The following is a 26,380-nucleotide window of genomic DNA, read 5'->3' on the forward strand; positions in this document are numbered from 1 at the left end:
CTGAGGAACTCCACTAGTAACCTCCTTCCAGCCTGACAGTGCACCTTTCAGTATGACCCATTGTGGTTTCCCCTTTAACCAATTCCTTATCCACCTTTCAATTTTCATATTGATCCCCATCTTTTCCAATTTAGTTAATAATTCCCCATGTGGAACCATATCAAATGCCTTACTGTAATCGAGGTAAATTAGATCCACTGCATTTCCTTTGTCTAAAAAATCTGTTACTTTCTCAAAGAAGGAGATCAGGTTGGTTTGACACGATCTACCTTTTGTAAAACCATGTTGTATTTTGTCCCAATTACCATTGACCTCAATGTCCTTAACTACTTTCTTCTTCAGAATTTTTTCCAAGACCTTGCATACTACAGATGTCAAACTAACAGGCCAGTAGTTAACCAGATCACTTTTTTTTCCTTTCTTAAAAATAGGAACTATGTTAGCAATTCTTCAGTCATATGGTACAACCCCTGAGTTTACAAATTCATTAAAATTTTTTGCTAATGGGCTTGCAATTTCATGTGCTAGTTCCTTTAATATTCTTCGATGAATATTATCTGGGCCCTGCGATTTAGTCCCATTAAGATGTTTAAATTTCGCTTCTACCTTAGATGTGGCAATATCTACCTCCATATCCTCATTCCCATTTGTCGTCCTACCATTGTCCCTAAGCTCCTCATTAGCCTCATTAAACACTAAGGCAAAGTATTTGTTTAGATATTAGGCCATGCCTAGGTTATCCTTAACCTCCATGCCATCCTCAGTGTTTAGCAGTCCCCACTTCTTCTTTCTTTGTTTTCTTTTTATTTATATGGCTATAGACCCTTTTACTATTGGTTTTAATTCCCTTTGCAAGGTCCAACTCTACATGGCTTTTGGCCTTTCTCACTTTATCCCTACATGTTCTGACCTCAATAAGGTAGCTTTCCTTGCTGATCCCTCCCATCTTCCACTCCTTGTAGGCTTTCTGCTTTTTCTTAATCACCTCTCTGAGATGCTTGCTCATCCATCTTGGTCTACAACTCCTGCCTATGAGTTTTTTCCCCTTTCTTGGGATGCAGGCTTCTGATAGTTTCTGCAAGTTTGACTTGAAGTAATTCCAGGCCTCCTCCGCCTTTAGATCCACAAGTTCTTCAGTCCAATCCACTTCCCTAACTAATTTCCTTTATTTTTTAAAGTTAGCCCTTTTGAAATCAAAAACCCTAGTCACAGATCTATTTTTGTTTATCCTTCCATTTAGTTTGAACTGGATTCGCTCATGATTGCTTGAACCAAGTTTGTCCCCTACAACCATTTCTTCTTCTTCAACTAATGTAATGGGATGGTAAATTACCTTGGTCAATATCTACAAGACCTTTCTATAGTGACAGAACCACTGAATGAACTGTTAAAGTGCAATACATCTTGTGTATGAGGGCCAAATTAAAAAGGAATGATCTCAACAGCTCTAGTTCTCAAATACTGTAATATGAACAAACCCACAATAGTCCGTGCAGACACAAGCTATGGCCTAGGTTGTGTGCTGTGGCAACAACATGGCTCTGAGTGGAAACAAGTTGCATTTTGTTCTTGCAGATTTACAGAAGCAGAAAAATGATATGCACAGATTGAAAAGGAGTTCCTGTCAAGTGTATGGGCACATGAGAGCTCTTATAGATACCTGTGTGGACTGGATTCATTTACACTTATAACAGACCATAAGTTGCTTGTAACCCTTATCAAGGGAAAAGGTCTGGATCAAGCACTTCTGAGATGCCAGCGTCTATGCTGAGGTCAATTCAATATTCCCAACTGCAAAAATATGTTCCTAGGAGAAAACTGGTAGTAGTAGACATTGTGAGCTTGAAGATGATGCAAAGGCATACGTGGATGCATACAGACCAGTGTCAGAAACAAGACTACTCCTAGTTACAAACAGCAACTTCAACAGACACACAACTTGAGGAAGTTCTAAGTTACATTAGGGGTGGCTGGCCCAAGTAGCTAAAGGACACTAAGAAAGTGACCAAAGTGTACCTTGTGGTGCATGGACAATGAAGTGAGTCAGCTAGATTCATGATCAAAGACAATTGTGCCATAATTCCAAACAAAATGAGAGAAGAAATTCTAAACTTCATCCATTAAAGATATCAAGGATTAACTAAATGCTGTAATGGGTCAAACCAGTCAGTGAGGTGGCCGGGCATCAATAAGGACATGAAGAATAAAGTATCTGCATGTGAACTTTGCAGAACTAACAGACCAACAAAACACAAAGAACCTTTAATAACAACACATCTACCAGACAGATTTTGGAAGAGACTAGCTGCAGATTTGGAACGGGTCCCATATGAGCAGAGGTTAAAGAGTCTAGGACTTTTTCAGCTTGGAAAAGAGGAGACTAAGGGGGGATATGATAGAGTGTGGTGAGTGGTGTGGAGAAAGTGAATAAGGAAAAGTTGTTTATTTGTTCCCATCATATAAGAACTAGGGGCCACCAAATTAAATTAATGGGTAGCAGGTATAAAACCAATAAAAGGAAGTTCTTCTTCGCTCAGCGCACAGTCAACCTGTGGAACTCCTTGCCTGAGGAAGTTGTGAAGGCTAGGACTATAACAGGGTTTAAAAGAGAACTGGTTAAATTCATGGAGGTTAAATCCATTAATGGCTATTAGCCAGGATGGGTAAGGAATGGTGTCCCTAGCCTCTGTTTGTCAGAGGGTGGAGATGGATGGCAGGAGAAAGATCACTTGATCATTACCTGTTAGGTTCACTCCCTCTAGGTCACTGGCATTGGCCACTGTCGGTAGACAGGATGCTGGGCTGGATGGACCTTTGGCCTGACCCAGTATGGCCATTCTTATGTTCTTATGATTTATGTGAATTCAGAGGACCTCATTTTCTGGTCGTTGTGGACTATTTTTTCAAGTATGTAGAAATAATGTACTTGAAAGCAATAACATGTTGCAGTGTTATCGAGATACTAAAGTGCACTTTTGTGCCCTTCAGTATTCCATTACAACTAGTGATGGATAACAGACCACAATTCACTGCAGCAGAATTTAAGTCATTCCAAACAAAATGTGATTTTGATCATATTACTAGCAGCCCACATTACCCATAAGCAAATGGAGAGGCTGAGAAAGCTGTACAGTCAGCCAAGAAAATCCTGTGGCAGGAAGATCCATTCCTTTCTGAGTTACAGATCAACACCAATAGAGGCTATTGCATATAGTCCAGCACAACTCCTGATGGGAAGACACCTCAGAATTACTATTCCAACTTTCCAAAGTGGTGAGACATGAAGAGAGCAGCCAGATTGGAGAAAAAGGCTAATAGTTTATGAACACTTTTTACAACAGACATCACTCAATAAGAGAAATGCAAGGTTTAGAACCCGGTGATGATGTTCATGTCAAACTGTATGAAGAAAAGGATGGACAACTCCTGCTGTCATAAAGAAAAAGAATTCATTTGTGATTGAGACTGACAGGGGAGAGTTCAACAGAAGCTGTCAACATCTACAGTTTGTTACTCTGAAAGAACAACCAACAGACCAAACCCTACAGATGGCAGACACAGAACAACAAGAAGAAGATTAAAGGATTCCAAACCAACCACAGTCAATTGTTGCAACTAGTGGACAGCCAGATAATAAAGTGTTGCACATTCAGATTGTGCAATTTGAAAACCAGTATGATTCAGAGACAATTAACAGACTGATCACTATTGAACTTCAAAGACTGTGTAATGGTGTAAATATTGTATATGGTCGGAATGTAGAATTAAAGGAGGAGATGGAATGGAATGCTAAACTGTTTTATACTATTCAGCTACTAGGTGGCACTGTGTGTGTAAAATACCTTATTTAAACAAACCTCAGACACACGTGGCAGAGCATTAAAGCACCTCATTATGAACACATCTGGTGGGTATAAGAATGCTTCATGACCAGTCCATATCTGGTACAGGAACCTGACAGGTTACAGTAAAAATGTTGTTTGGAGATATTTGGTACTTCCTGTTTTTTTTTTAAGTTGTTTTGTTTTGCCAGTTTAATAAACTTGAGGGTTCAGCAAAAAGCAGTGGGAGAAAGACTGAAAAGTATCAAAATGAAATCCCTAGATAGGCAGTAAAAGCCAGATTCTGGCATGGTCACACTGAATAGTAATTTACTCCTGTAAAAAAAATTAGACTATTAACCGAATAAGGTTCAATTTTTTAATGAATGCAGTCAGACTCCTGCACCCACAGTGCACTGCCTTAGTTTTAGCAACATGGCTCTGCTACTGAGCCTCCTTCATTAGAAGAGCTTCTGTAATAAGAAAGACCATGATATCACTGGGAGGACTGGTTACATGATGTATAGAATCATAGGACTGGAAGAGACCTTGAGAGGTCATCTAGTCCAGTCCCCTACACTCATGGCAGGAGTATTATTGAAGTATTATTTAGACCCTCCCTGTCAGGTGCTTGTCCAGCCTAGTCTGAAAAATCTCCAATGATGGAGATTCCACAGCCTCCCTGGCAATTTATTCCGGTGCTTAACCATCCTGACAGGAAGTTTTTCCTAATGTCCAACCTAAATCTCTCTTGCTTCAATTTAAGCCCATTGCTTCTTGTCCTATCCTCAGAGGTAAAGAAAAACAATTTATCTCCCCCCTCCTCCTCCTTGTAACAACCTTTTACATACTTGAAAAGTGTTATCACGTCCCCCCTCAGTCTTCTCTTTTCCAGACTAAACAAACCAATTTTTTTCACTCTTCCCTCATAGGTCATGTTTTCTAAACCTTTGATCATTTTTGTCGCTCTTCTCTGGATTCTCTCCAATTTGTCCACATTCCTTCTGAAATGTGGCACCCAGAGCTGGACACAGTGCTCCAGTTGAGGCCTAATCAGCATGGAGTATAGAGGAAGAATTGCTTCTCGTTTCTTGCTTACAACACTCCAGCTAATACATCCCAGAATGATGTTCGTTTTTTTTGCAACAGCATTACACTGTTGACTCAGATTTAGCTTGTGGTCCACTATGACCCCGGATCCCTTTCTGCAGTATTCCTTCCTAGGCAGTCATTTCCCATTTTGTATGTGTGCAACTGATTTGATGCTTCCTAAGACCATTTCTCCAGTTTGTCCAGATCATTATGAATTTTAATCCTATCCTCCAAAGCACTTGCAACCCCTTGCAGCTTGGTATCGTCCTTAAACTTTATAAGTGTACTCTCTATGCCAGAGGTGGGCAAACTTTTTGGCCCGAGGGCCACATCTGGGTGGGGAAATTGCATGCAGGAACATGAATGTAGGGCTGGGGTAGGGGGTTGGGTAGGGCGGGAGGGAGTGCGGGGTGTGGGAGGGGGCTCAGGGAAGGGGGTTGGGGTGCAGGAAGGGGTGCACAGTGTGGGAGGGGTCTCAGGGCAGTGGTGTATGGAGGGGTGCAGGGTGCAGGAGGGGACTCAGGGCAGAGGATTGGGGTGCAGGGTGCAGGCAGGGGTTCAGGGTGCGGGCTCCAGCCTGGCGCCGTTTACCTGGAGTGGCTTCGGGGTGGCAGCAGCATCCGGAGCCAGGGCAGGCTCCCTGTCTGCCTGCCTGCCCTGTCCTTGGCCCCGCACTGCTCCGCTTCGAGAAGCGGCCAGCACCACGTTCCTGTGGCCCCTAGGGGAGAGGGGGCAGAGGGCTGAGCATGCTGCCTTGCCTGTGGGTACCTCCCCTGAAGCTCCCATTGGCCGCAGTTCCCCGTTTGGGGGAGATACCCACAGGCAAGAGCAGCGTGCGGAGCTCTCTGCCCCCTCTCCCCCAGGGGCTGCAGGGACGTGGTGTTGGCTGCTGAGCGGAGCGGGACCCGCAGCAACACGGGAGTGGCAATCCCACAGGCCAGATCCAAAGCCCTGAGGGGCCGGATCTGGCCCATAATTTGCTCACCGCTGCTCTATGTCATTATCTAAATCACTGATGAAGATATTGAACAGAACCGGACCCAGAACTGATCCCTCTGGGACCCCACTCAGTACGTCCTTCCAGCATGACTGTGAACCGCTGATAGCTACTCTCTGGGAACAGTTTTCCAACCAGTTTTACACCCACCTTATAGAAGCTCCATCTAGGTTGCATTTCCCTAGTTTGTTTGTGAGAAGGTCATGCGAGACAGTATCAAAGGTTTTACTAAAGTCAAGATATACCACGTCTACCGTTTACCCCCATCCACAAGGCTTGTTACCCTGTCAAAGAAAGCTATGAGGTTGGTTTGACATGATTTGTTTTTGACAAATCCATGCTGACTGTCACTTATCACCTTATTATCTTCTAGATGTTTGCAAATTGATTGCTTAATTATTTGCTCCATTATCTTTCTGGGTACAAAAGTTAAGCTGACTGGTCTTTCTGATGATTTGCAGTTTTTCTCCAGCATTACCTCTATTTAATTTCTGTGGTAAATAGTGCCAATATATAACTCTGTGTTGTTAATGCTCTGTGTAGCAGAGGGAACTCTCCTACATCAGTCTCAGTGCACCTTGGAGGAATGGCTTGCATTGTCAGGGACTGCAGCTCTCTAATGCAGGTTAATGCGGCTGGGATGTTTCCTTCTTTCCCTTGTGTTTCCTGTAACTAGATTTGTCTCTTGCAGTGAGAAATACTAAAATAGGGCTCAGTGACAGTCCCCTGCTGTCTGTACAGAAAAAGCACTCCATTTACTTGAAACATTTTCATATTGGAGGTTAGCAAAGGAGAAGATAGCCTTCCCTTTTCTCTCATGCATTTGTCCTTCGTTGTTTTATCAATAAGTCAAACTTCCTTCCACCCTCCTTAGCTGTGAGGTTAGTGACACAGAGGGCAGTGACCCTTTGTTAGAAAACATTCCACAACAACTGAAGATTATTTATTGAAGGCCACTAAGTAAAACTTCTGTTGAACTTGACACTTAAATTGGGTGAAAAAACTTATTCTGCCCACAGTAAATATGTCTGTGCATTATGATTGATGATAGGTAAATGGCCATGTAACAGAAAGATACTATATTGCTGAATGAAGGATTTAGTGCTTTTTGTGTGTGAATATCATCAGTTTCTTCTAACCCATGGTTGCAGTATTTCTGTTTGTAACTCTGACTCTTCAATTACAAAGCTATCCATAAATTATGTTTGTGTGGGCCCATTCCTTTGCCAGAGAACAAACAGCAGACTTTTTCCATGTTACCAGTTAGGCTGGGCATGTGGGACCATACATGCAACTTATGGACATATAAAAGTAAACATAATGTTGTAATCCAGATGAGAACAGCAAGAAACACAAACCAGAGACAGGGTTGTCAGTTATCCATAAATTTATGGACAATTGTAGAAGAAAAGAGAGCAAGGAACTGCACATCTAAAAATAAAAAAAAAAATAGCCTAATTCTTGACCGTACAAATAGTAATTTTAGACCCTTTTCTGCGAAGTGTATTTTTCCTCTTGTGGCCTTTAATGAATTGATAAGAGAAAGTATTGTTAAAGTTGAACTGCTACCATACTTATTTTAAACAAAAGTGATATGCTATTCACAATGCTTTAATTTTAAAATAAGACACATGAGCATGGAAACAAATATATCAAAATGGTTTTAGAGAATGACCTAGGGTATTATTGATTAATATTATTTATTAATTAAAAGTTATCGATAAAAAATTGGGTGTCAATTTAAAAAATAAAAATATCCAGGTGGTTGGTGAATTGTTTGGCATTGTAGCTGTCCAAAACCTCTGACTGAACTACATTTGAAAAGAGAGTGTCAGCTTGCTATGTCCTGCTCACCTTCCTTACATTAGTAGTGCAGAAGAGCTGATTTTAATGGGGTTGTTTGGATGCAACTGAGAACAGAGTTTAGTCTCTTGTCTCTATACTATTGCTTTACAATTACATAAATAAATACGTTACATACCAAATTGTCCTCTGAGACTAGAAAAAGCGCTAGTCTCTTTGTTTTTGGCATATTAAGTGACTCTGAATTAGGGCAGAATACTCTGTGCTGCTTGCTGAGAAAAAGGATTTTACCTGATTATCTTTGGATATTGTTTTCACTGCCCCACTCACCTACTATATTTGTGTTTTGCGCATGTGGAATTGTTTTGTTGTCAGATACTGTTTCTGAAATGCCAAGAGGTAAAGGGGAGCATGTATGATGTTTGGCAGCAGGAATGACTCCATGTGGAAGAGCCTGCTGGGCATGGGAGAACAATATGGTTGATCTATACTTAAATAAAAAAGAGTGGTATCAGGAGTGATTTTTAGAACACAAGAAGAGCGAGTCACTTGACATTTACAATAGGATTGGTTCATCTGAGAGCTAAATAAATATCCGTGGAAAAGCCCTATGGAATTTGACCTACTTTTTAAAAGTGAGTCATGACTTTGTGTGCCTTGATTTTTGGGTGCCCAACATAAAGTGCCTTTAGGAGCCTGATTTTCATAAGTTCTGAGTACCTGTCCTATCAAAATGATGCTTTTTAAGGTAGGTCAATTTGGGCACTTACTATTAATCATTTTTTTAACCTGTCCTTTTGGTTCTTTTAACATCAGTGTGTTTGGCAGACTGGTGTGGTTTTTATTAAATACAAGCTTGAATTCCAAGTGTCAAGAAGATGTGTTTTCCTAACACCCCCCTTCCCCCCCACTGTTCCTCAGACGTTCTTGTTAAACCCTGGATTTGTGCTGGAAATGGCCCCCCTTGATTATCATACACATTGTAAGGAGAGTGATCACTTTAGATAAGCTATTACCAGCAGGAGAATGGGGTGGGGGGAGAGAAAACCTTTTGTAGTGAGAAACACCCATTTTTTCATGGTCTGTGTGTATAAAAACATCCTCACTGTATTTTCCACTTTATGCATCCGATGAAGTGAGCTGTAGCTCACGAAAGCTTATGCTCAAATAAATTGGTTAGTCTCTAAGGTGCCACAAGTACTCCTTTTCTTTTTGAGAAGATGTGTGTAGATTCCATTTGTGGCTTAAAACTAGCAGCCATTCCCACTTCAAGTTTTGCCTGTCTTTCTCTCTGTCTGATCTGTTTTACTAATTTGGCCTCCATTATCTGACCACTTCACAATATTGCATGTATAAGGAAGTAGTAGTCTACTAATTTTACCAATGGGGAACAGAAACTAAGTGGCTTCTTAAAGGTTATACTGGAGGTCTTCAGCAGAACAGGAAATTGAAGCTGAGTTTGCCAAGCATTAGGTGGGGGGTGCTTAACCACTAGAGGATCCTTTTTAAAAGTTAAAATTCAAAGTAAATTTTAGTCAGTAGTACCCAGGATGGTAATTATTGATTCAGGACAGCATTTAAGCAAGAACTTAAGTCCCATTGACTTCAGTGCCTGTAGTTAAGCACATCCTTAAGTGCTGTCCTGAAAAGGAATGCTTTCCTGAACTGGGGCCTAGATTAGCTAGGACTACAGCAGTCCTGACTCCAGCAGAATACCCATTGACTTGAGTGAAAGCTTTGCTGAATTACTTATACTAGTTTGACCACTTCCTAGGTGTATAATGCAGAAGACGGTGTTTATTCAAGTAGATGGTCTATCAAGAGCAGAAGGATGGTCTTGTGGTTAAGACACTGAATTGGGACTCAGGAGGAATACCAGTTTTGGGCATATCATTTAATCTCTCTGTTCCTTAGTTCGTGGTCTATAAAAATGGAGATGATAATACTTACTTTCTCCCACCATGTTTTTGTTTTGCCTATTTGGATTGCAGATTCTTTGGGACACTGACTTTATTTTATTATGTATTGGTGCAGTACCTAGCAAAACAGGACCTTGATCTCAGTTGTGGCTTTTAAGTGCTACCTTAGTACAATTAATGATGATAAGCAAGGTTTATATTTTTATTGTTCCATATAAAAACATTATTGCTTAAACCAAATGTCAAAACTGATGGAATACAGATCAGCAAACTTGTGGCTTTTTCACATATAGAGAACCCAGGACAATCCTTTAGTAGAGGTTTTTGTGATTTCTTGCAATAAATATTAGTTCTGGATAAAATGGGCATAATATAATTTATTTGTCTTTGTCAATTTGCTGAAGTGGATTTCTCCAGTAGATGATCAAACATAACCAAGGATAAATAAATGCAAACCTTCTCTTATGTCACAAGAAGCTTACTCATATAACTCTTATTTTTGGAGGCTGCCACTACTGTATTGCAGGAAGACATAGTTTCCTATGTTACTAACAATGGTTCCAGGAATACCCTACAGCTGATATGCCCCATCAATGTCTGGTTTGCTTGTCTAGATAATGTTCTATTTGCACTTCTTTATCTAGCGCACAGACAGACGACTACTTGACTACTAAGACACTGTAAATATATCAAATGAATTATTTCAGCATGGTTTGATTTGCAGGACAAACTAGAACTGGATTTACATAGTAATGCATATAAAATACTAGGAGGCCTTTCTCCTAAGTTCCTTGCACTCCTGAACAGCTGCTGCTCACAACAGATGAACTTTCACAGCACTAACTGATCCAGCCTTCCAGGAAGATTTGAAACTCTATCAGTGTTTCCTCAAGATAGAAGGTGCTCATTAAACAATTTAATACATGGTTAAGTCTTTTACATATGAGCTTTTTTCTTTACTAAGGGCCCAGTTATGTAAAATGCTAAGTGCCTCTTGAGAGGTGCTGAGCACCCTCAGTTCCCATCAAAAAGTGAATAGCACGATTGGGCCTTGTATTTAACTACAGCAAAGACAGTACCTCATTTTCCTTATGTCTTTGACTTCATCATTGCCTGACCTATTAAACATCAACATATTTTGTATTACAGCTGACGTAAATATAGTGTTCTCATCTGCATCCTGAAAGCATTTGCTAACGTGTGCATCTTGTTGTGCCTTTGCAATCAAATAATTCTACAGAACTTAAATGACTTCCTTGGCTGACTCTTCAAGCTAACCTCTATATCTGCAGAGTCCCATGCGGAGTTAGTCACACAATTCCCATTAAAGTTCTTCGTAGTGTTGAGTGAGAGTGGCTGTGTAGCTCTCAAGATTTTGGTTTGAGTTGAGGACACAATCTATGTCTTTAGGTCCCCATGGTTCCCAGAAAAGCTATTGAGCTCAAATGTGTTGCTTTTTAAAAATAAAACTTTACTTAGGTTCAGAGACAGACGCTATCTCTATGAGCATGCTGTGTGTGTGTGTGTGTGTGTGTGTGTGTGTGTGTGAGAGAGAGAGAGAGAGAAACTCTATCAATGTGTGTATTGTGTGGGCATGTATGTATGGAAATATTGGCTGTTGTAACCAGTTCTGTGGGAGGGGTTCCTTCCAGCTGTGGACTCTCTCCCCTGTGCACCCAAAAGGCGTTGTCTCATGTTTGATTATCTGGCAGATGACCACCCCAGGGTCTCCCAGGAGGTTTATGGTTGACATAATTACCATCTGCTGCAAGAAGGAAGCACTGCCAACTTGCCTCTCCTATAAAAGGTTTGTCAGTGGAGAGAGAACAAATGGCTTACAAACTTGTTTTATAGCAAAGGGCTAGGAGGTAATGGAGAAACCAGGAAGGTAATTTGGAGCCAGGAGGGTAGAAATTGGGAAGTCTATGAGGTAAAGTATTTGGAAAGACCATTCATTTTGTAATTTTCTTGGGTCAGTGAGTACACTTTTTTTGTGTGGATATTGGAATTAGTGATGAACTAAGTGGCTGAAATATTTAGCTGCTGAGATAGCCCTGGCTAAAGTTACACATTGTGCAGGTTATTTTTGTGCTGCTGCTTTTGTTGAGATGAAGGGAGGCAGGGAAGGTACTTTCTGTAGGAGCAGCACAGATGTAAGGTGGAGAGGAGAGAAATATTAATTTCTTCTTCCACTTTGCTTCTTTGGGAGCATTCCTGACAACAGCAAAATTTATCACTTGTGCTGTTCCTCCACTGTGTCCCACCCAAGAGGCACAGCAGAGTGAAACAAATAGGAATCATGTCAGCTTCACTTTGCTTCTCCTGCTGATGTAGGTAACCAAGTGCTGTGCGCAGGTGCCACACTCCTGATTCTCCTGTGGAGACATGGGGGCAGGAGGAACTAAATTGGAGGTGTAGCAGGATACTGTAATCTTGTGCTATATGTGAACCCCTTTGTCTCTAGCAGGTACTGTATTTATAATGTAAAACATCTGAACAGAAGTCAAAACTTGTGGTACCTACATCACAATCTACTTTTTCTTGCATACAGATACTCAGCTATTTGTCGGTAACAGAGGACTATGATTTTACTTTGGCCATTAAATAAGAATGCAGAAAGGCTTTCAGATGCTGTTCCTCAATGTTAAAATAACAAATTAGATATTGTTAGACTCATTCCTAAAATATCCCTTTCTTCCATCCACTCTAATTTATGTGCCTACCAGTCTTCTGCAAATTCAGAAACTGGCCAGACCAAGAGAATTTTGGAAGGGGTTGCTTTTGCCAAAGGTAAATCGAAATTGAATTATGTTGCTATCATGTTTAGTGTTAATTTTTTTGGAAAATAAAACAGTTATCTCCGTGATCTCTCTGGGTTCATAGACTAATGTGATTGAGGACTTTTTCTCCTGTGAATTGCTTAGAGCCAACAAATTAAGGCCAGAATCATTGTGATCATCTCTACAACACAGGCCATAGAATTTGTTCCAGTCGTTACTGCATTAAGCCAAATAATTTGTGGTTCAGATTACATTGATATTTTCATTTTCAGTGGTTCACCTCAAATCCAATTGGTTACATTTTTCTTTAGAATGCTGAAAATTTCAAAGAAATGAAAATACTGGATTTCAAAGCTTGATTCCCAGTCCTCAGCATTCTTTGAGAGTACTGTAGAGACCACGTGCTTGAGAGTACTGGAGAGACATCGACCTCTCCTACAAATTGAGGAATGGTGTTGAGGAGCTCCAGAGGATGATGATCATGATTGCACACATTTCTAAAGCTTCCATCATTGGTATTATGTCACCCTCAGCCAAAAAATGGTTGCCTCCCAGGTTGTATGGAAATGTAAGGCTCTTTAGGATGAAGGCCCTGTCACGGGGTCCACGTGACAGGTGGTGCCTCCTTCTGGCCCCTCTGGGAATTAGCTCCTTACAGGTCTGAGGCCCTCTTCTGCTGTTTGCTGCACGCCCTGCTGCTGCTCTCTCTGTGGCCCCTCGCTTGCTCTGGGCGCTGTAGCTGCCTCTTTGTGACTTGGCCCTCCGGCCAGGTCACTATTTGTGTTTCCCCTTTCAGGGGGTATCAGTCTTTCCTGACAAATGAGCTCGGGCTGTCTTCCCATATACTGCCCAGCAAGTGCCATTTCCGCAGTGGCTAGTTGGGGAACCCAGGCTCATCCTCTACTCTGGGTGCCAGTTCAGGGGCCCTTTCTTCAGCAGCAAAGATCCATTCCCTTCTGGTCCTTACTGTCCTTCCCTGAGCCTCTTCCATATCCTGTCCCGCTTTTGCCAACCTTACAATTCCCTTCTCCCAGTGAGTGACTCCATCCTATTCCCTGCAGCCCCTACCTGCTCTCAGCTTCTGGGCTTTATACAGGCCCTGTCTGTGTCTCCACAGGTAAACTTTCCCTAATTAGGACCTCTCAGCCTTAATTCTCCCAACCTGCAGCCTAATAAGTTAATTGGCCCATCTGGCCTCTATTAAGCCCTTCAGGGTGAGTGTGGGGTGAGCACCCCATCACAGGCCCGAAACCACAATTATTTTGCTTACAGAATGAATGAAAGGAATATGATGTGCAGGGCTGGCCTTATGGATGGGCGACGTGGACAACCGCCCAGGGTACTATGGTCAGGGGGGCACTGTGGTCAAGAGGCAAGCAGCGGGGTAGGCCTGGCATGCGAGGCTGCGGAACGGAGCTTAGGGCGATGGGTGGGGAGAGGCAGCAGTGATGGGGGTGAGGGGTGGGGAGTGAGGAGCCTGGGGAGTCAGCTGGGGCTGGGGGAATGGGTGGGGACCCTGGGGAGGCAGCAGGGGTCAGGGGTGCCAAAATACAAGTTTGCCCAGGGCACCATTTTCCCTTAGGCAGCCGTGATTAGGTGTGCTTGCTGGTGTTAGGAATTGCATAGAATATTGATTGATTTCTGTAGGTAATATGCATGAATAAATCATTGAAAGGACTACTATAATTGAAATATTCTAAGCTACATGATTTACTAGCGACTGCTTAATTTGGTGTGGGGAGACGCTCAAAGGATTTGTTTTACAGCATTGCTTATTTCCCAGATGGCTTCTTGGACTCAGCTTCACCCAAAAGAAAATAACTGTGATATAAATGACTTTCACCCAAGCAATTTTTAAAAAAAGAAAAGCAACTTGGCCCTGTGAAGAGCTCCACTGTTAGCACATGGTTGGAATTTGGGGTGAATCTTGGTCTCTTATTTTCCAAACTTGAAGTGGCTTGGAATGCCACAGATCATTTTCTTGAAAGGGCAGGAAAGAGGAAGCTTCATACGTTACTCTGGGAACTTCTCCTCTTCCTTGCCTAAACCCATCTTTTCACCCCAGCCAACCCAAAAAGAGCATGACTGGATCTGGAGGGAGCTGGTTTTCTTGTCTAGAAGGACAGGTCACCTCAGTGCAGGGCTTTTTGTAATAAAGGGGGGAAATTGGCGATTTCAGAGAACCCTACTTCCTGAACAAGCTAATGATATCCCAAAGGATCTCAAACTGTGTGGGTACACATACACCCAATACATACAGTAGGAATCATGTCACCCATCATTGATGTTATGCAGTAGGGTGGAATGCAGCAGCTGTTTAATAGTGCACAGCAGTGCTACACAACAGTTTAGGACAGCACCAGAAGAATTTGAAACTGTGTGTGTGTTGGGTGCGGTGGTGTTGGTGAAATGAGACAGGCATAATGTAACCACCTGACTATAAATTTGGCTTGCATACCTTCTCTTGTGAAAAATGTCATGAGATCTTTAGTGCCCATAAGTGGTCTCATCTGAAAGGTGGCATGTCCTGAAGCCTGGTACTCCATTAACAGCATGCTCAGGCACTGACACAACACTAGATCACAAAGAAGAGAAATTTTACATAAGAGCCAGAGAAATAACAAAGGATCACACAGAAAAATGCATACCTTACTATCTAACAAAGGAGACTGTGTAACTGGTAAATATTTATGTCAGACTGAGAAATCCCAAGGGAGAAACAAAAGCAGAGCTTAAAATATTAAAGACTGCTTTCAGAGACAGCAAAGTGTAACCTACAAAACTCTGTGTGATTGCTCAGGAGAATGAAGAAGTAAGCAGACTGATGAAGGCATATATGTATAAATTGTAGGCAGTTTATATATGTTTACATTCTGATAGTTTCAGTCGCTTCAGCACATCTTTAAAATCCTTTGTGGTATTTTATAAAATGTATACCAATCCTTCCAACCAAATCACTAGTATAATATAAATATAAGGATATTAAGATATAGTGGAGATAGGCCTTGATTCAGCAAAGTATTTAAGCATGTGCCTATCCACTTGAGTAGTGTCACTGGCTTCAGTAGGGTAATTCAAATACTTGAATTTAGGCAAGTGTTTAAATACCTTGCTGGATCAGGGCCATAGTGCTCTTGAAAGCTGCCAAATTGACAGTCATAGCTTTGTCATCTCTTTATCCACAGAACCCAAAAGGCAACTAATGGACAAGCTTTCCTACACTGCTCTGTCAATATGCCACAAGGAGTAGGTATTAGGATAGTTCAGCCCCTCTGTCCTTAAACTCTCCTTGCCTGCTGGTGAAACTACCAACAAGAGAACTGATCCTTGCTCCAGGTTAAATTAAACCACAACCATGCAATTAATTTCTTACATTTTTCAAAAGTATAAATGTATGGGCTTTCATTGTAGCTGTTCCCGGTATAGATTTAAAAACATCTTAGCTAAGTATTTACTCTTTTTTTGGACATCACGTGCAAATGGCTATCACAGGAGATACTGCCCACAACTCTGATCTTTCTGAGAATACAATCAATTGGCTCTCACTGCATATCTATCACCAAGGGAACAGCACACAGCCAAAGAAACAGACAATACTCAGTGGAAGGAAATGGGGGGGGGGGAACCCTGCAATATTTACTTTTTAAATATATTTTGAATTAAGATGTTACAAAGGTATCAGTATTGGAAAAATACGGTTGCACTTCTTGTTTGAGTATGACCCACTGAGGATTGGCTTTAACAATTGTACAGTGTGTAAATATTATTACAGGATTTAAATCCACTCACTACTGCTGCCACTTTTCTCTCTCATTTCCATTTTTGTAAACTCGTCTGCTGGTGGTGTTTGGCAAACACTGGCAGAAGAGAAGAAGATAGCAAGGGATAAAGAAGGAGGAGTAGGTAAATCTATCATGAGACTCTCTAACTGACTTTACTATTCTATGCAGTGTGTTGAGCAGTGAAAATATTTTCCATATTCTCTGTGTATGGAAATGGCATGGTCTTTCTCTGATCTTCCAATCATTAACAAATCTGAGCAGAGTGGAGAGGACAGAAGCAAAGGGATATAGTTTCCCTCTTCCTTAGTCAGTGTCTCCTGGGCTTCAATCATGGGAGGCATAAGTAGCTAGAAATCTTTAAAACACCAACATTTTTTTAAAACAATGTTTTCTTTTGCTTCTGAGACTAGCATAACAGCACAGTAGTGTAAGTGGAAGCAGAACTAGAAGCAGAATTCCTGTAGGAATTGGAATGGAGATGATAGATGGAGCAAAATATAGTCATTGTATCATGGATGTGGTTTTGCATCTGATCAATAGAATGGAGCCTGAGCCTCATTGAGGCTCCTAGGGGCTATTATAACATTAATAATAACTTGGGATTTACAATAATAGTGATAGTGTGTCTCCAGTTGTTACTGATCTTTTTTTTAAATATTGTCAAGCTCCTTTTAGAAAGTTTGTTTAAAATCTATGGGCCAGCTAGTATAAATTGGTATAGCTGAGGACCTGGCCTACTGTTTCTAAAAGGAGTTTGATAACTAGGTTCTCGCCCGTGTGTGTGTGTATACACAATCATGTATTTAGAAAATAAAGAAAAATCCCCTGCTATTTAAGTCCAAGTTCAGTTTGTACTAAAATGTTTCCATGCAATTCCAATGACTATCTCTTAATTGTAAACTCAAGTAAATCACTGACTTACTTTAGTAGCATGAAATACCATATTATAAAAATCATAGGAAATTTGCCGTTTTGATGGTTGGCTGCCATATAGGACAGAATGAATTACATTCAGCATTTGAAAGCATTGGAAATCTGAGCGATCAAAAGAATTTAAATCAACTCTAAAACAGAGTTTTAAAATGCTGAAGTTGATTTCTAGCAGTGGTTTTGGCCCTGCAGACTGCCAGAACGATGCATTCTTCCCCAAAATGGTTTTCCAGAGCACTGTAATCCTCTCTTACAGCACCCCTGCTAGTTCAGTACTGAGTCTCTTGAGGGAAGCTTATTGTGTACCAAGTGAGATTATGGTTTTGTGATATCAGGATATGTCCCTGAGATATCAGAAGTTTTCTTTACTTGTCACCTAAGTTAAGACTTTAAGCCAGAACTCCAATGGTGAAAGTCTAATGCACTAGCTATGCTGCATACAAGTCTTATTACACTATGTCATACAACTCTATAAACACTCCAGCTGAAGAAGTAACGGATGCTGAACAAGCCTATTTGGAACAATTGCTAAACAGCTTTGGTGTCTTGACTGATTGCATTGATAATGTTGCCCCTTGCCTCTCTAGTTTGAATATGAGTAGTTAGCCAGTCAAGCTGCCATCCCTCTTTACCCCAGGCTGTGTCTTGATGGACAGAAAGGATATGTTTTTCAAACATGTTGTCTTAACATGATGAAAAAGTCCATTGAGACTCAGGCTCATCCATTTGCTGGCTATGGTGTCGCCTGGGTAGGGTGGGTGGTCAACTGAGCATTAAGCTAACTCCACGGAGCTAACAGAACAAACAGACCCTTTTTGCCTATCAAGATAGGGCCTTAATGGTGAACCTGAGGACCAGCTGCCCATGCACTGGTGCCCTTTGCAGCATAAGGTGCTCCAAAAGGCACAACTACACAGGGCCACTCAGGAAATCCAAAGTGAATCAACTAAAGCGTGAAGTCAGTACCCATAAATTGTAAAGTGCTTGAAATTGTGTGTATGCCTCCTTGGAAGAGGAGTTAAAGTGATCTAAAGCCAGCCATTTGACTGCTGAATGTGAACCTGGCAGAGCCGGGCAGGGGATTAGCGCACTTTAATATATGCTCATTGACATCACTCCTTTATTTGAGTCAGTATAACTTTCCTGAGTATCCTTGTGCAGGTAAGTCCAAAGAGAGTGTCAGAATCTCCTGTATAGTTCAGTACCATCCAGGATATTAAACCTTATGCTACAAGGTTTAAGCAGATCCCCTGAAGTAGTTGGTGGTGGCCACTGACAGAGACAATATATTGGACTAGCGGGACCTGGGGTCTGATCCAGTATGACCATTCCTATGTTCCTGTGGAGGCTCTTATCGGGTCAGACAGCTCAGCATTGAGCGTGTCCTTCAAGTAGGAAATGGTGCACCAGAGGTTGCTGCATGGAAGGAAGGAAGCTAAACTGTCAATGGGTGGATTGAGGGAGGGATGATCATAGTGGACCCCACTTCTAAGCCTCCTTCAGCAGTCGGCTTTCCTGTACCCCACAGCAATAAGTGCCTGAACCAGAGAATGTCTCAGATGCTGAAACATTACTTCATCCCTCTGGACTAATCTTGCTCCCAAAATGCACAAAATACTTCCCTGGCTGCCAAAACCATCCCATATGCACCCTACTGGTGTCCCCATAATGAGACTAAATGTATGTCCTAGTTGAAATAGTCTGGTCACCCTCCTACTTAACATGTATAGTCATTCACAGATGCCTGTTCCTTAATTCTCCTCGAGAGAATAACAAGTACTGGGGAGAAGTTCAGCCCCCTTTGTCCTCAGGGATTCTCAACCTTTTTCTTTCTGAGGGTCCCCCAACATGCTATAAAAACTCCACCGGCCACCAGTGCCACAATAACTGGTTTTCTACATATAAAAGCCAGGGCCAGTGTTAGGGGGTAGCAAGCAGGGCAGTTGCCTGGGATCCCAAGTAATGGGGGCCCCCGCAAAGCTACATTGTTCAGGCTTCAGCTGCAGCCCTGGGTGGTGGGGCACAGGGCCCTGGACTTCAAATATGGTGGGGCTTCGGCTTTCTGCTCTGGGCCCCAGCAAGTCTAACGCTGTCCCTCTTGGCGGACCCCTTAAAACCTGATCATAGCCTCCCAGGGACCCCTGGTTGAGAATCACTGCTCTATAACCTGTTTTTTAACCTTGCTAAGCATCTAGGTAGCATCTTCTGTGCTTCAACTAAGATTTTGAACAAGTAATTAACAGCACCTGTAGCAAAGGGATTTTAACCATGGAAGTCAGTTGTTAGATGCACACACGCAGGTTTCACAGTCTGCAGTACTCTGCATTTTGCTCAAGAAAAGAAGGGAAGCAGCTTTATAAAATGCTGCTATCCTCACTGTGGTTGTGAATAGGCTAGACTTGAGATCTTTAAGTGTTTTTCCTTTTCCCTTTTAACTGCAATTTTGTTATTGTACTGCTGCCCCCATCTCTACTAAATATGGCTTTTGAAATGTAAATCATATCATGTTCTCAGCGATGCATCTGACACCCTCAGCACTGTTTCTCTTTGCACTTCAAAGAGCTGTGCGGTCACACTTTGCATCTCAGCAAAATCACAATATTTGCCTTCTGAAGATCTCCTTTAATGTGTACAATCAATCTCTGATCATGTGTTTTGGGGTTTTTTTGTTCCCCGGAGTCTATTAATATTAATGTTTCTAGAGGTCATCAGGAAACATAATCTCTTCTTTTTTTAATTTCTCAGTGAGTGCGCCTGAAGAGGGAGAGAAGCACAAGAGAGACAAGACAATTGAACATCACAAGTGGCTCAATCCCAAAAAAATGATGCTGGATGAACAGTGGATTAGAACTAAATTTTAAAAAGGAAATACAATCTCAGTGTGACAATTGTCTTCACTTTCAAATTCATGATGGCCAAAATCCACTGGCTGGACGGCTGAGGTGAGCGTCGTACGTTTGCTGTTTGGGCTCAGTGCATATCCCTTGTACCTACGGCTCAAAGGACCTGGGAGCAGGTGGGAATTGGATGATGCCAAATGCGGGAATGGGGAGACAAATGGACTGTGACAAGCTAAGATGGAAGTGACTTGACAGCTTCAAGCCTCGCAGTTGCCTCTAGTAAGGACAGGTTAAGATTGGAATCACAAGCTTCGCTGGGAGAGCAGTATGCAGGAAGCTGGTTTTCAGGCCACAAATGCTTTCACAGGTAAGGACTGTTGCTATCATTAAACTAATAATTTCTGGGCTGATTGCTGTTGTTTGGGAAAATAAGTGGCATAAATATGTGGCAGTAGACAGCACTGGTGGTGAGCATTACATTCATTGATATAAATAATTCAACTCCTATAAGATAACAGAGACTAACGCAGCTTTTCGTTCAGTTATTTTAAGTTCTTTGAAATTGATGGCTGCGTGCCTTCGGAAGGGAGCCCCCAAACTTCGCTGATCCAAGTGTTTCATTGAAAACTTGCCAGAGGCAGGAGGGGCCACCTAAATTGCATAAAATGTAACAGATTACAGCTGCTCTTATTTTTAATATGGAAGTGAGTCCTGGAGAGACTACAGGTCACAACAGGCAAAGTGCCCTGTCTCGTCTCAAACAGAGCTGCTGCATATTGGATTTTGTAGTCTCCATGGGCTGTATCTCCATATGCAAGTGATGTCCATGGGCTGAATTTGCCACATGATTGTCATTTGGGCCACTCTTGCTTTAATTAGGTATTTAGCCTTTAGTTCAAATTTATTTTCCTGTAGGTGTGTTGGAAACAAAATAAAAAAGCCAATAAGGCTGTACTTTCTTCTCAAGAAATCTTCTAGTGAAAAGTCCATTAGAAATTCCATTATAATCTTTCTGTATGTCTCTCTTGATTTCTAAGGGGGGTGGGGTGGGGTGGGGTGGGCAATGGACCCTGTTGCTTTGTTCCAAGCCTACTGGCCAACTGAGAACCAGCAGGAACTGGCTGAAAATTCTACTGGAATTTCTGTGTCTTTAGAAGAATTTAGATAATGGTCTAGTACCACAGCACAAATTAAGTATAGGACGTGTAACGTGCATTTTTCCCATTTTTAAATCAGGTGACGAATTACTGAATTTTCATTATTATTATTATTGGTTATTATTTTTTGGATACATATACCCAAGAAAGAATAATGTCCCTGTTTCAGAGCTACTTTCATCAATATTCCTGGCTGGACTGGTAACTTTTCCTAGGACGGAAAAATAAAGGTTTTTCCAAGGGTAGAATCCCAATTGTCCTTTCTGGTGGCAGCTTCCTCAGCACAGACATACTTCCCACTCTTTCTTGCCTGAATTTGAGAGTAACCCTAAATCCAGTTATTTTTATATTGAAGAAACATGATACTAGGGTTTAAAGCTTTCTCTAAATGAGGTTATGTTGTATTGTAGTGTGGTGTGCAATGTTCACTCTGTCTCATAAGGGATTACCCTTTCTTCCTCAAAACAAAAAACTATACTCTTAGGGAGCTGCCCTTACATAAAGGCATTAGGGGACTCTTCCATAGTGAAGAGTGACTAAAGTGTTTAAATACGTTTATAGGTATATATGCACACACCGTAGATTCAGGTGACTTGTAAAGGAACCAAGTTGAAAACTCATCCCTTTACGTTATGACAAGGAGAAAAACATATTTTCTTCAAACTTGTTTCAAACTACTTTCTGCATTTGCTTCCTTGTTGTTATTTCAGTACAATATCTAGAGATAAACAATGACATTCAGTGGACAGCTTGTGAGTTAATTGCATGGGTAGGTGAGTGTTCCTTAGAGAAATGCCCAGGAATGCATTTAAAGACATTTTTATTTTAATTTAACAGTTGCAATTAAAATGTAATGTTAGCAGTGTACTATTGCTCCCACATCCCACACTTACTTCAATGATGGGAGTGGTGGTTTACCCTCACAACAAAGTAATACAATGATATTCTGCAGTTAGTGTAGTCTGTAGTGAGGGGGAGGGTGTGAGCGTACGAAAAAGGCAGTTATTTGCCTCATTAGCATTTATATGTACAATAAAGAAGCTTTGAAATATGTGTCAGTGTTGAGCCTAGCAGTTCTAAGGGAGAGCAACTATAGCTACAAGGAGACTAATAAACACTTTCACTTTACAGCTGAATTAAGTGTTGGTGAAAGGAACCTTGGAAGACATTATGCTTCTGTTTATCCATTATGGTACATCAAGGCTCACCAGCTCACCAAAAGGTTTTAACCCTGAGCCTGGAAGGCCTACTGTTAAGACTAAGAGGGTAGTTCAGTCCAGTCTCCATGCTCATTTTGTTGGGACAGCTGTCAAGGCTGCCAAACTATAATTTATGTATTTGTTTGGTGATGTGATCACTTATCCCTAAGAAATGGACTGAAGTAATTAAATCATTTCACATAGATAACCCAATAGCATCTGACAGTAACAGCTTTTTGTCTGTACTTACTATGTACTGATCTGAATGGCTGACTTAGAGGTGAAAAGCTCAGTATCCCATTACCAGTTCCCTGAATTATCTAGTCCCTCAACAGAGAGTAGTCTTTATATAAATCTGCAACCCACTGTCCATTACCATTTCTTCTACTCAATAAAAATAATTGATAAGAAACAGATTCAGTTTATTATATGTTCACAATATTAATACCATTTTTACTGGAGCAGCATTTAGTTATGCCCCCCCCCTCCATGATTTTGTTGAATGCACAGCTTTCATTGAAACTTTCTTCTTGTGTGATATTCTCTGTGTGGATAGAGACATAATAGATAAAAATAAGTAAATAGTATAGAAATGCTTGAGTGTTAAAGGAATATATTACCCATTCTGCTCTGTCCAACTATCTCAGCATTCTCAGGGTACTGTGAGAAGCACAATACTACATATATAATGACAGCTTTTAATGGCAATTAAAGTTAGGTCAAAGTGAGAATCATTTATCCAATTACCTCTGAAATTTGGGAATCTGGATAAACACGACCCAGAGCCAAACCACTCGTGATATTGTCTTTACAAAACTTGACAAAACTTTTGCAAAAACAAAGCCAGACTTTTCCTCATCTCTAAATATGTAGTTAACCTTTTTGAGGTAAATGCTGGCAGTAGCCATCTTTCTCAAAAGTGAAGTCATTGGCAGCTCAGTGTAAAACAATATAAGCATTTTTCAAATCTGTTCTAGTAAATAAAATATAATAGCACTAAAGATACTATTAAAGGGAGTTGGAAATTCATTTATAGATTGACACTGGGCTACCACTCTGCCATGGTCACAAATTTACATGACGTTCTAGCAAGATGGCCACCACTGGTGGTAGGCTCAGATATCCAACTATAATGAAAAAACTACTTTTGAAAAACACTACTTGAATGTACAGAACATTCACTCTCCTTTCTGTGGCAGGCATGTTTGCATCTGCCTCGTTAGGTCAGTCTGACCTTCCTGGGTACTCAGGAATTGCTTGTACAATCACAATTCTGTAGCCTTTATTTTCATTTTGAATTGATTAATAATTCTGTGGTAAAGCACAGTGAGTCTGGCTTCTGTGCGGCCACAGTTTTAAGATTAATAGCATAGAAATCACCCTTAGATTTGGAGGCTCTAGGAACACATGAAGAACGAAGACCGTGACCACACGCACAATCATAAGTAAGAAGTTTTGTCTGTATTATAAGTTTTACTAAGCAGATAATTAGGGTTACAATCTCACATTTGGGTATAAAACCTGAGAGGCCATTTCACATATCCAAAGATGCTATATAGATTCTAGTGGATCTCTCAACAGGTGGTTGTCGTAGAAGGATGGTTCCGGCTTGGGTTGTCCCAATGAGGTCTTCCCTCCAGGTCTTCCCACTTTATCTCAGCCAGAGCACCTCTTTTATCTTGTTGTTCTGACCATGCCTAACACCTTATGCACATGCATGAGGGTTCCAACCCTCCTTTTTCTTATCTGTACTTACACACCCCAGGAATTTTGGAAGTGCTCCACTTTCTATAGGCCATTCTCTTAGTTCACCTTTTTCTTATTAGCATTTAAGTCAACCTGTTTCCAGGGCAACCTGTGCTCAGAACAGAACTTTTCATGAGTTACAGTCAGGTGTCGTGTGGTCTATTTTTCCATAACATCACCTATTGGAACATTCTTTGTAGTAATCTTGTAGCTTTCATGGCATAGGGTCAGTCTTAGGTCACTCACTCATATCAAGTCTCCTTAAGCCTGAGTCCTAGTGTGGCTAAGCTGAAATCTTACAGGCCTTAGCCTGTAGGCCTTACATTACTGTCTTGTTTTACTTATATACCTAATACACACTCATCACTCCTATATACTTGTCAACCTTATATCCTATAGTCCTATCCTACTTATATCTATTCATTTCACATTGATTATATATGACATAACATATGAGTTTACCATGACAATAACATATTTCAGTGATAAAATGAACTAATTGGATACAATCCCCCGTTTGTGAATTTTTAAGATTAGTGTGTCACAGACAAGTCTCTCACTGCCTCTTAATTCTTGGGAGATACTGATTGTATTTTGTTAATGCCCCTTAGAACGCAGATAATAGTAGATTGCATTCTGCTATAGTTATTAAATATTTGATTTGCAGATGTGTTATATGTTGAGCTCTGATAGTATTCTCTGCACTTCAGTATGCAGAAGAATACATGATCCCTGCCCCAAGAGCTTACAATCTAAGTATATTGCACTCAGTACGATTGAGAAAAACATAGTGAAATGAAACTAGTTTAAATATGGTAACGTATATTCCACAGGTCTATTTCTCAGGCTTAAATACTTTAAAATAATTGCTGTCATTACAGATAAGAAAGCTACTCATAAAGCTATTCAGCAATGACAGTGCCATGTGATAGTGATAATTGTCAATTACAGCATTGTTAGATTTAAATCAATCTACCCTGGAATCTTCTAATCAATTACTGAACAAATATTGACTTTAGTAAGCTGTATTTTCCATATACAAATAGCCATTCATTTCATACAGATGGAGAATTTTATATTTTCAGTGGACACCTTTATAGATTTTGATGCACACAGCAGAATGTGTACTGAATACTTATTGCCAGAAGGGACCATTCTGATCATCTAGTTTGACCTCCTGTATAATACGGGCCATAGAACTTCCCCAAAATAATTCCTAGGGCATATCTTTTAGAAAAACATCCAATCATGACTTCAGAATTGTCAGTGATGGAGAGAGCCCACCATGATCCTTGGTAAATTATTCCAGTGGTTAATTACTCTCACCATTCAATATTCATGTTTTATTTCCATTTTGAATTTGTCTAGCTTCAACTTTCAGCCATTGGATCATATTTTATACCTTTCTATGCTCCATTGAAGAGCACATTAGATATATTTCAATTTTTTTATCACAGTAAAAAGGGTGGATTTTCTTGACTGGGCAAAATGAATGCAGTGTTCTTCAAGTAAAACTCAGAAAATTAAAAGGGATACTTTAAAATGAAAATTGACTGTACAAGTGCCATTGTATTTGTAGTTTCTCCCTAATTAAACATGATTATTCATTTTATAAGGGGAAAAAGATGGGGTATGGAAGTCCAGCTGTGTTCTTGCTGGCTCATGCATCATTACTAATGATGAAGATTTTGCATTTTGAATGTAGCAATTCATTTGATAATGCATGAGCCAGAAAAGAAGCCATTGCACATTGGCTCTGAGTAGCTGACAGGAGTAACAAGCAGTTACACTTACTTTTGTCAGTAAAGTAAGCAGATAATACACAAGAAACAGATGTGTTATGCAAGAAGATGCTATCTGAACATGTCAGTGCTCTTACCCTACCTGCACTGTAGTTAGTTCATCCTCAAATTTGGGGGCTGAACTATAATCAAGATCCACTGGGTAAGTAATGTCCTCTGGCTTCTAAATACCTGCTTTTTAAAATGAATCAATCTTCCCCCAAAAAGTCAGAGAGAGGAAAGAAGTCACTTGTGATGCCTTGAATAAAACCCATGTTGGAGAGTTAAGAGTGCAGGAACAACTCTGGGCCCAAGAAACCATGCATGGACAGGCTTACTGGGCATGCTCCAATTGGAGAGACTTAAAAGAGGGTGATTTCAGCACAGAAGGGGGTAGACGGGGAGGAGCAGACATGCACTTGTTGCTGAAGAGGGATTATGCCAGGAAGGCATTGCCAGGGGAGGTCTGCAGCACAGAGCCAAGACTCCTTACCCTGCTGCGACCCGTGGATTAGGTCGCCAGGGACAACCAT

General features: G+C 40.9%; 1 protein-coding gene and 1 long non-coding RNA gene across 7 annotated transcripts in view; one reads left to right on the forward strand and one right to left on the reverse strand.

Annotated features, from left to right (window-relative positions):
- Positions 1 to 26,380, forward strand: part of LDLRAD4 (low density lipoprotein receptor class A domain containing 4) — a 427,294-nt gene that overhangs the window by 153,690 nt on the left and 247,224 nt on the right. For all 6 annotated transcript variants that reach the window (XM_073331676.2, XM_073331675.2, XM_073331677.2 and 3 more), the window contains one exon: positions 19,870 to 20,331. In XM_073331676.2, coding sequence (XP_073187777.1) covers positions 20,292 to 20,331 — 40 coding nt within the window. In that variant the 5' untranslated portion in view covers positions 19,870 to 20,291. The remainder of the gene's footprint in view (positions 1 to 19,869; positions 20,332 to 26,380) is intronic.
- Positions 14,894 to 26,380, reverse strand: part of LOC140906865 (uncharacterized) — a 37,103-nt gene continuing 25,616 nt past the window's right edge. Inside the window, exon 3 of the long non-coding RNA XR_012157268.1 lies at positions 14,894 to 14,987. This is a non-coding gene — a long non-coding RNA (uncharacterized LOC140906865). The remainder of the gene's footprint in view (positions 14,988 to 26,380) is intronic.

The sequence above is a fragment of the Lepidochelys kempii genome, chromosome 2, assembly GCF_965140285.1.
Source record: "Lepidochelys kempii isolate rLepKem1 chromosome 2, rLepKem1.hap1, whole genome shotgun sequence".
Taxonomy (NCBI): domain Eukaryota; kingdom Metazoa; phylum Chordata; order Testudines; family Cheloniidae; genus Lepidochelys; species Lepidochelys kempii.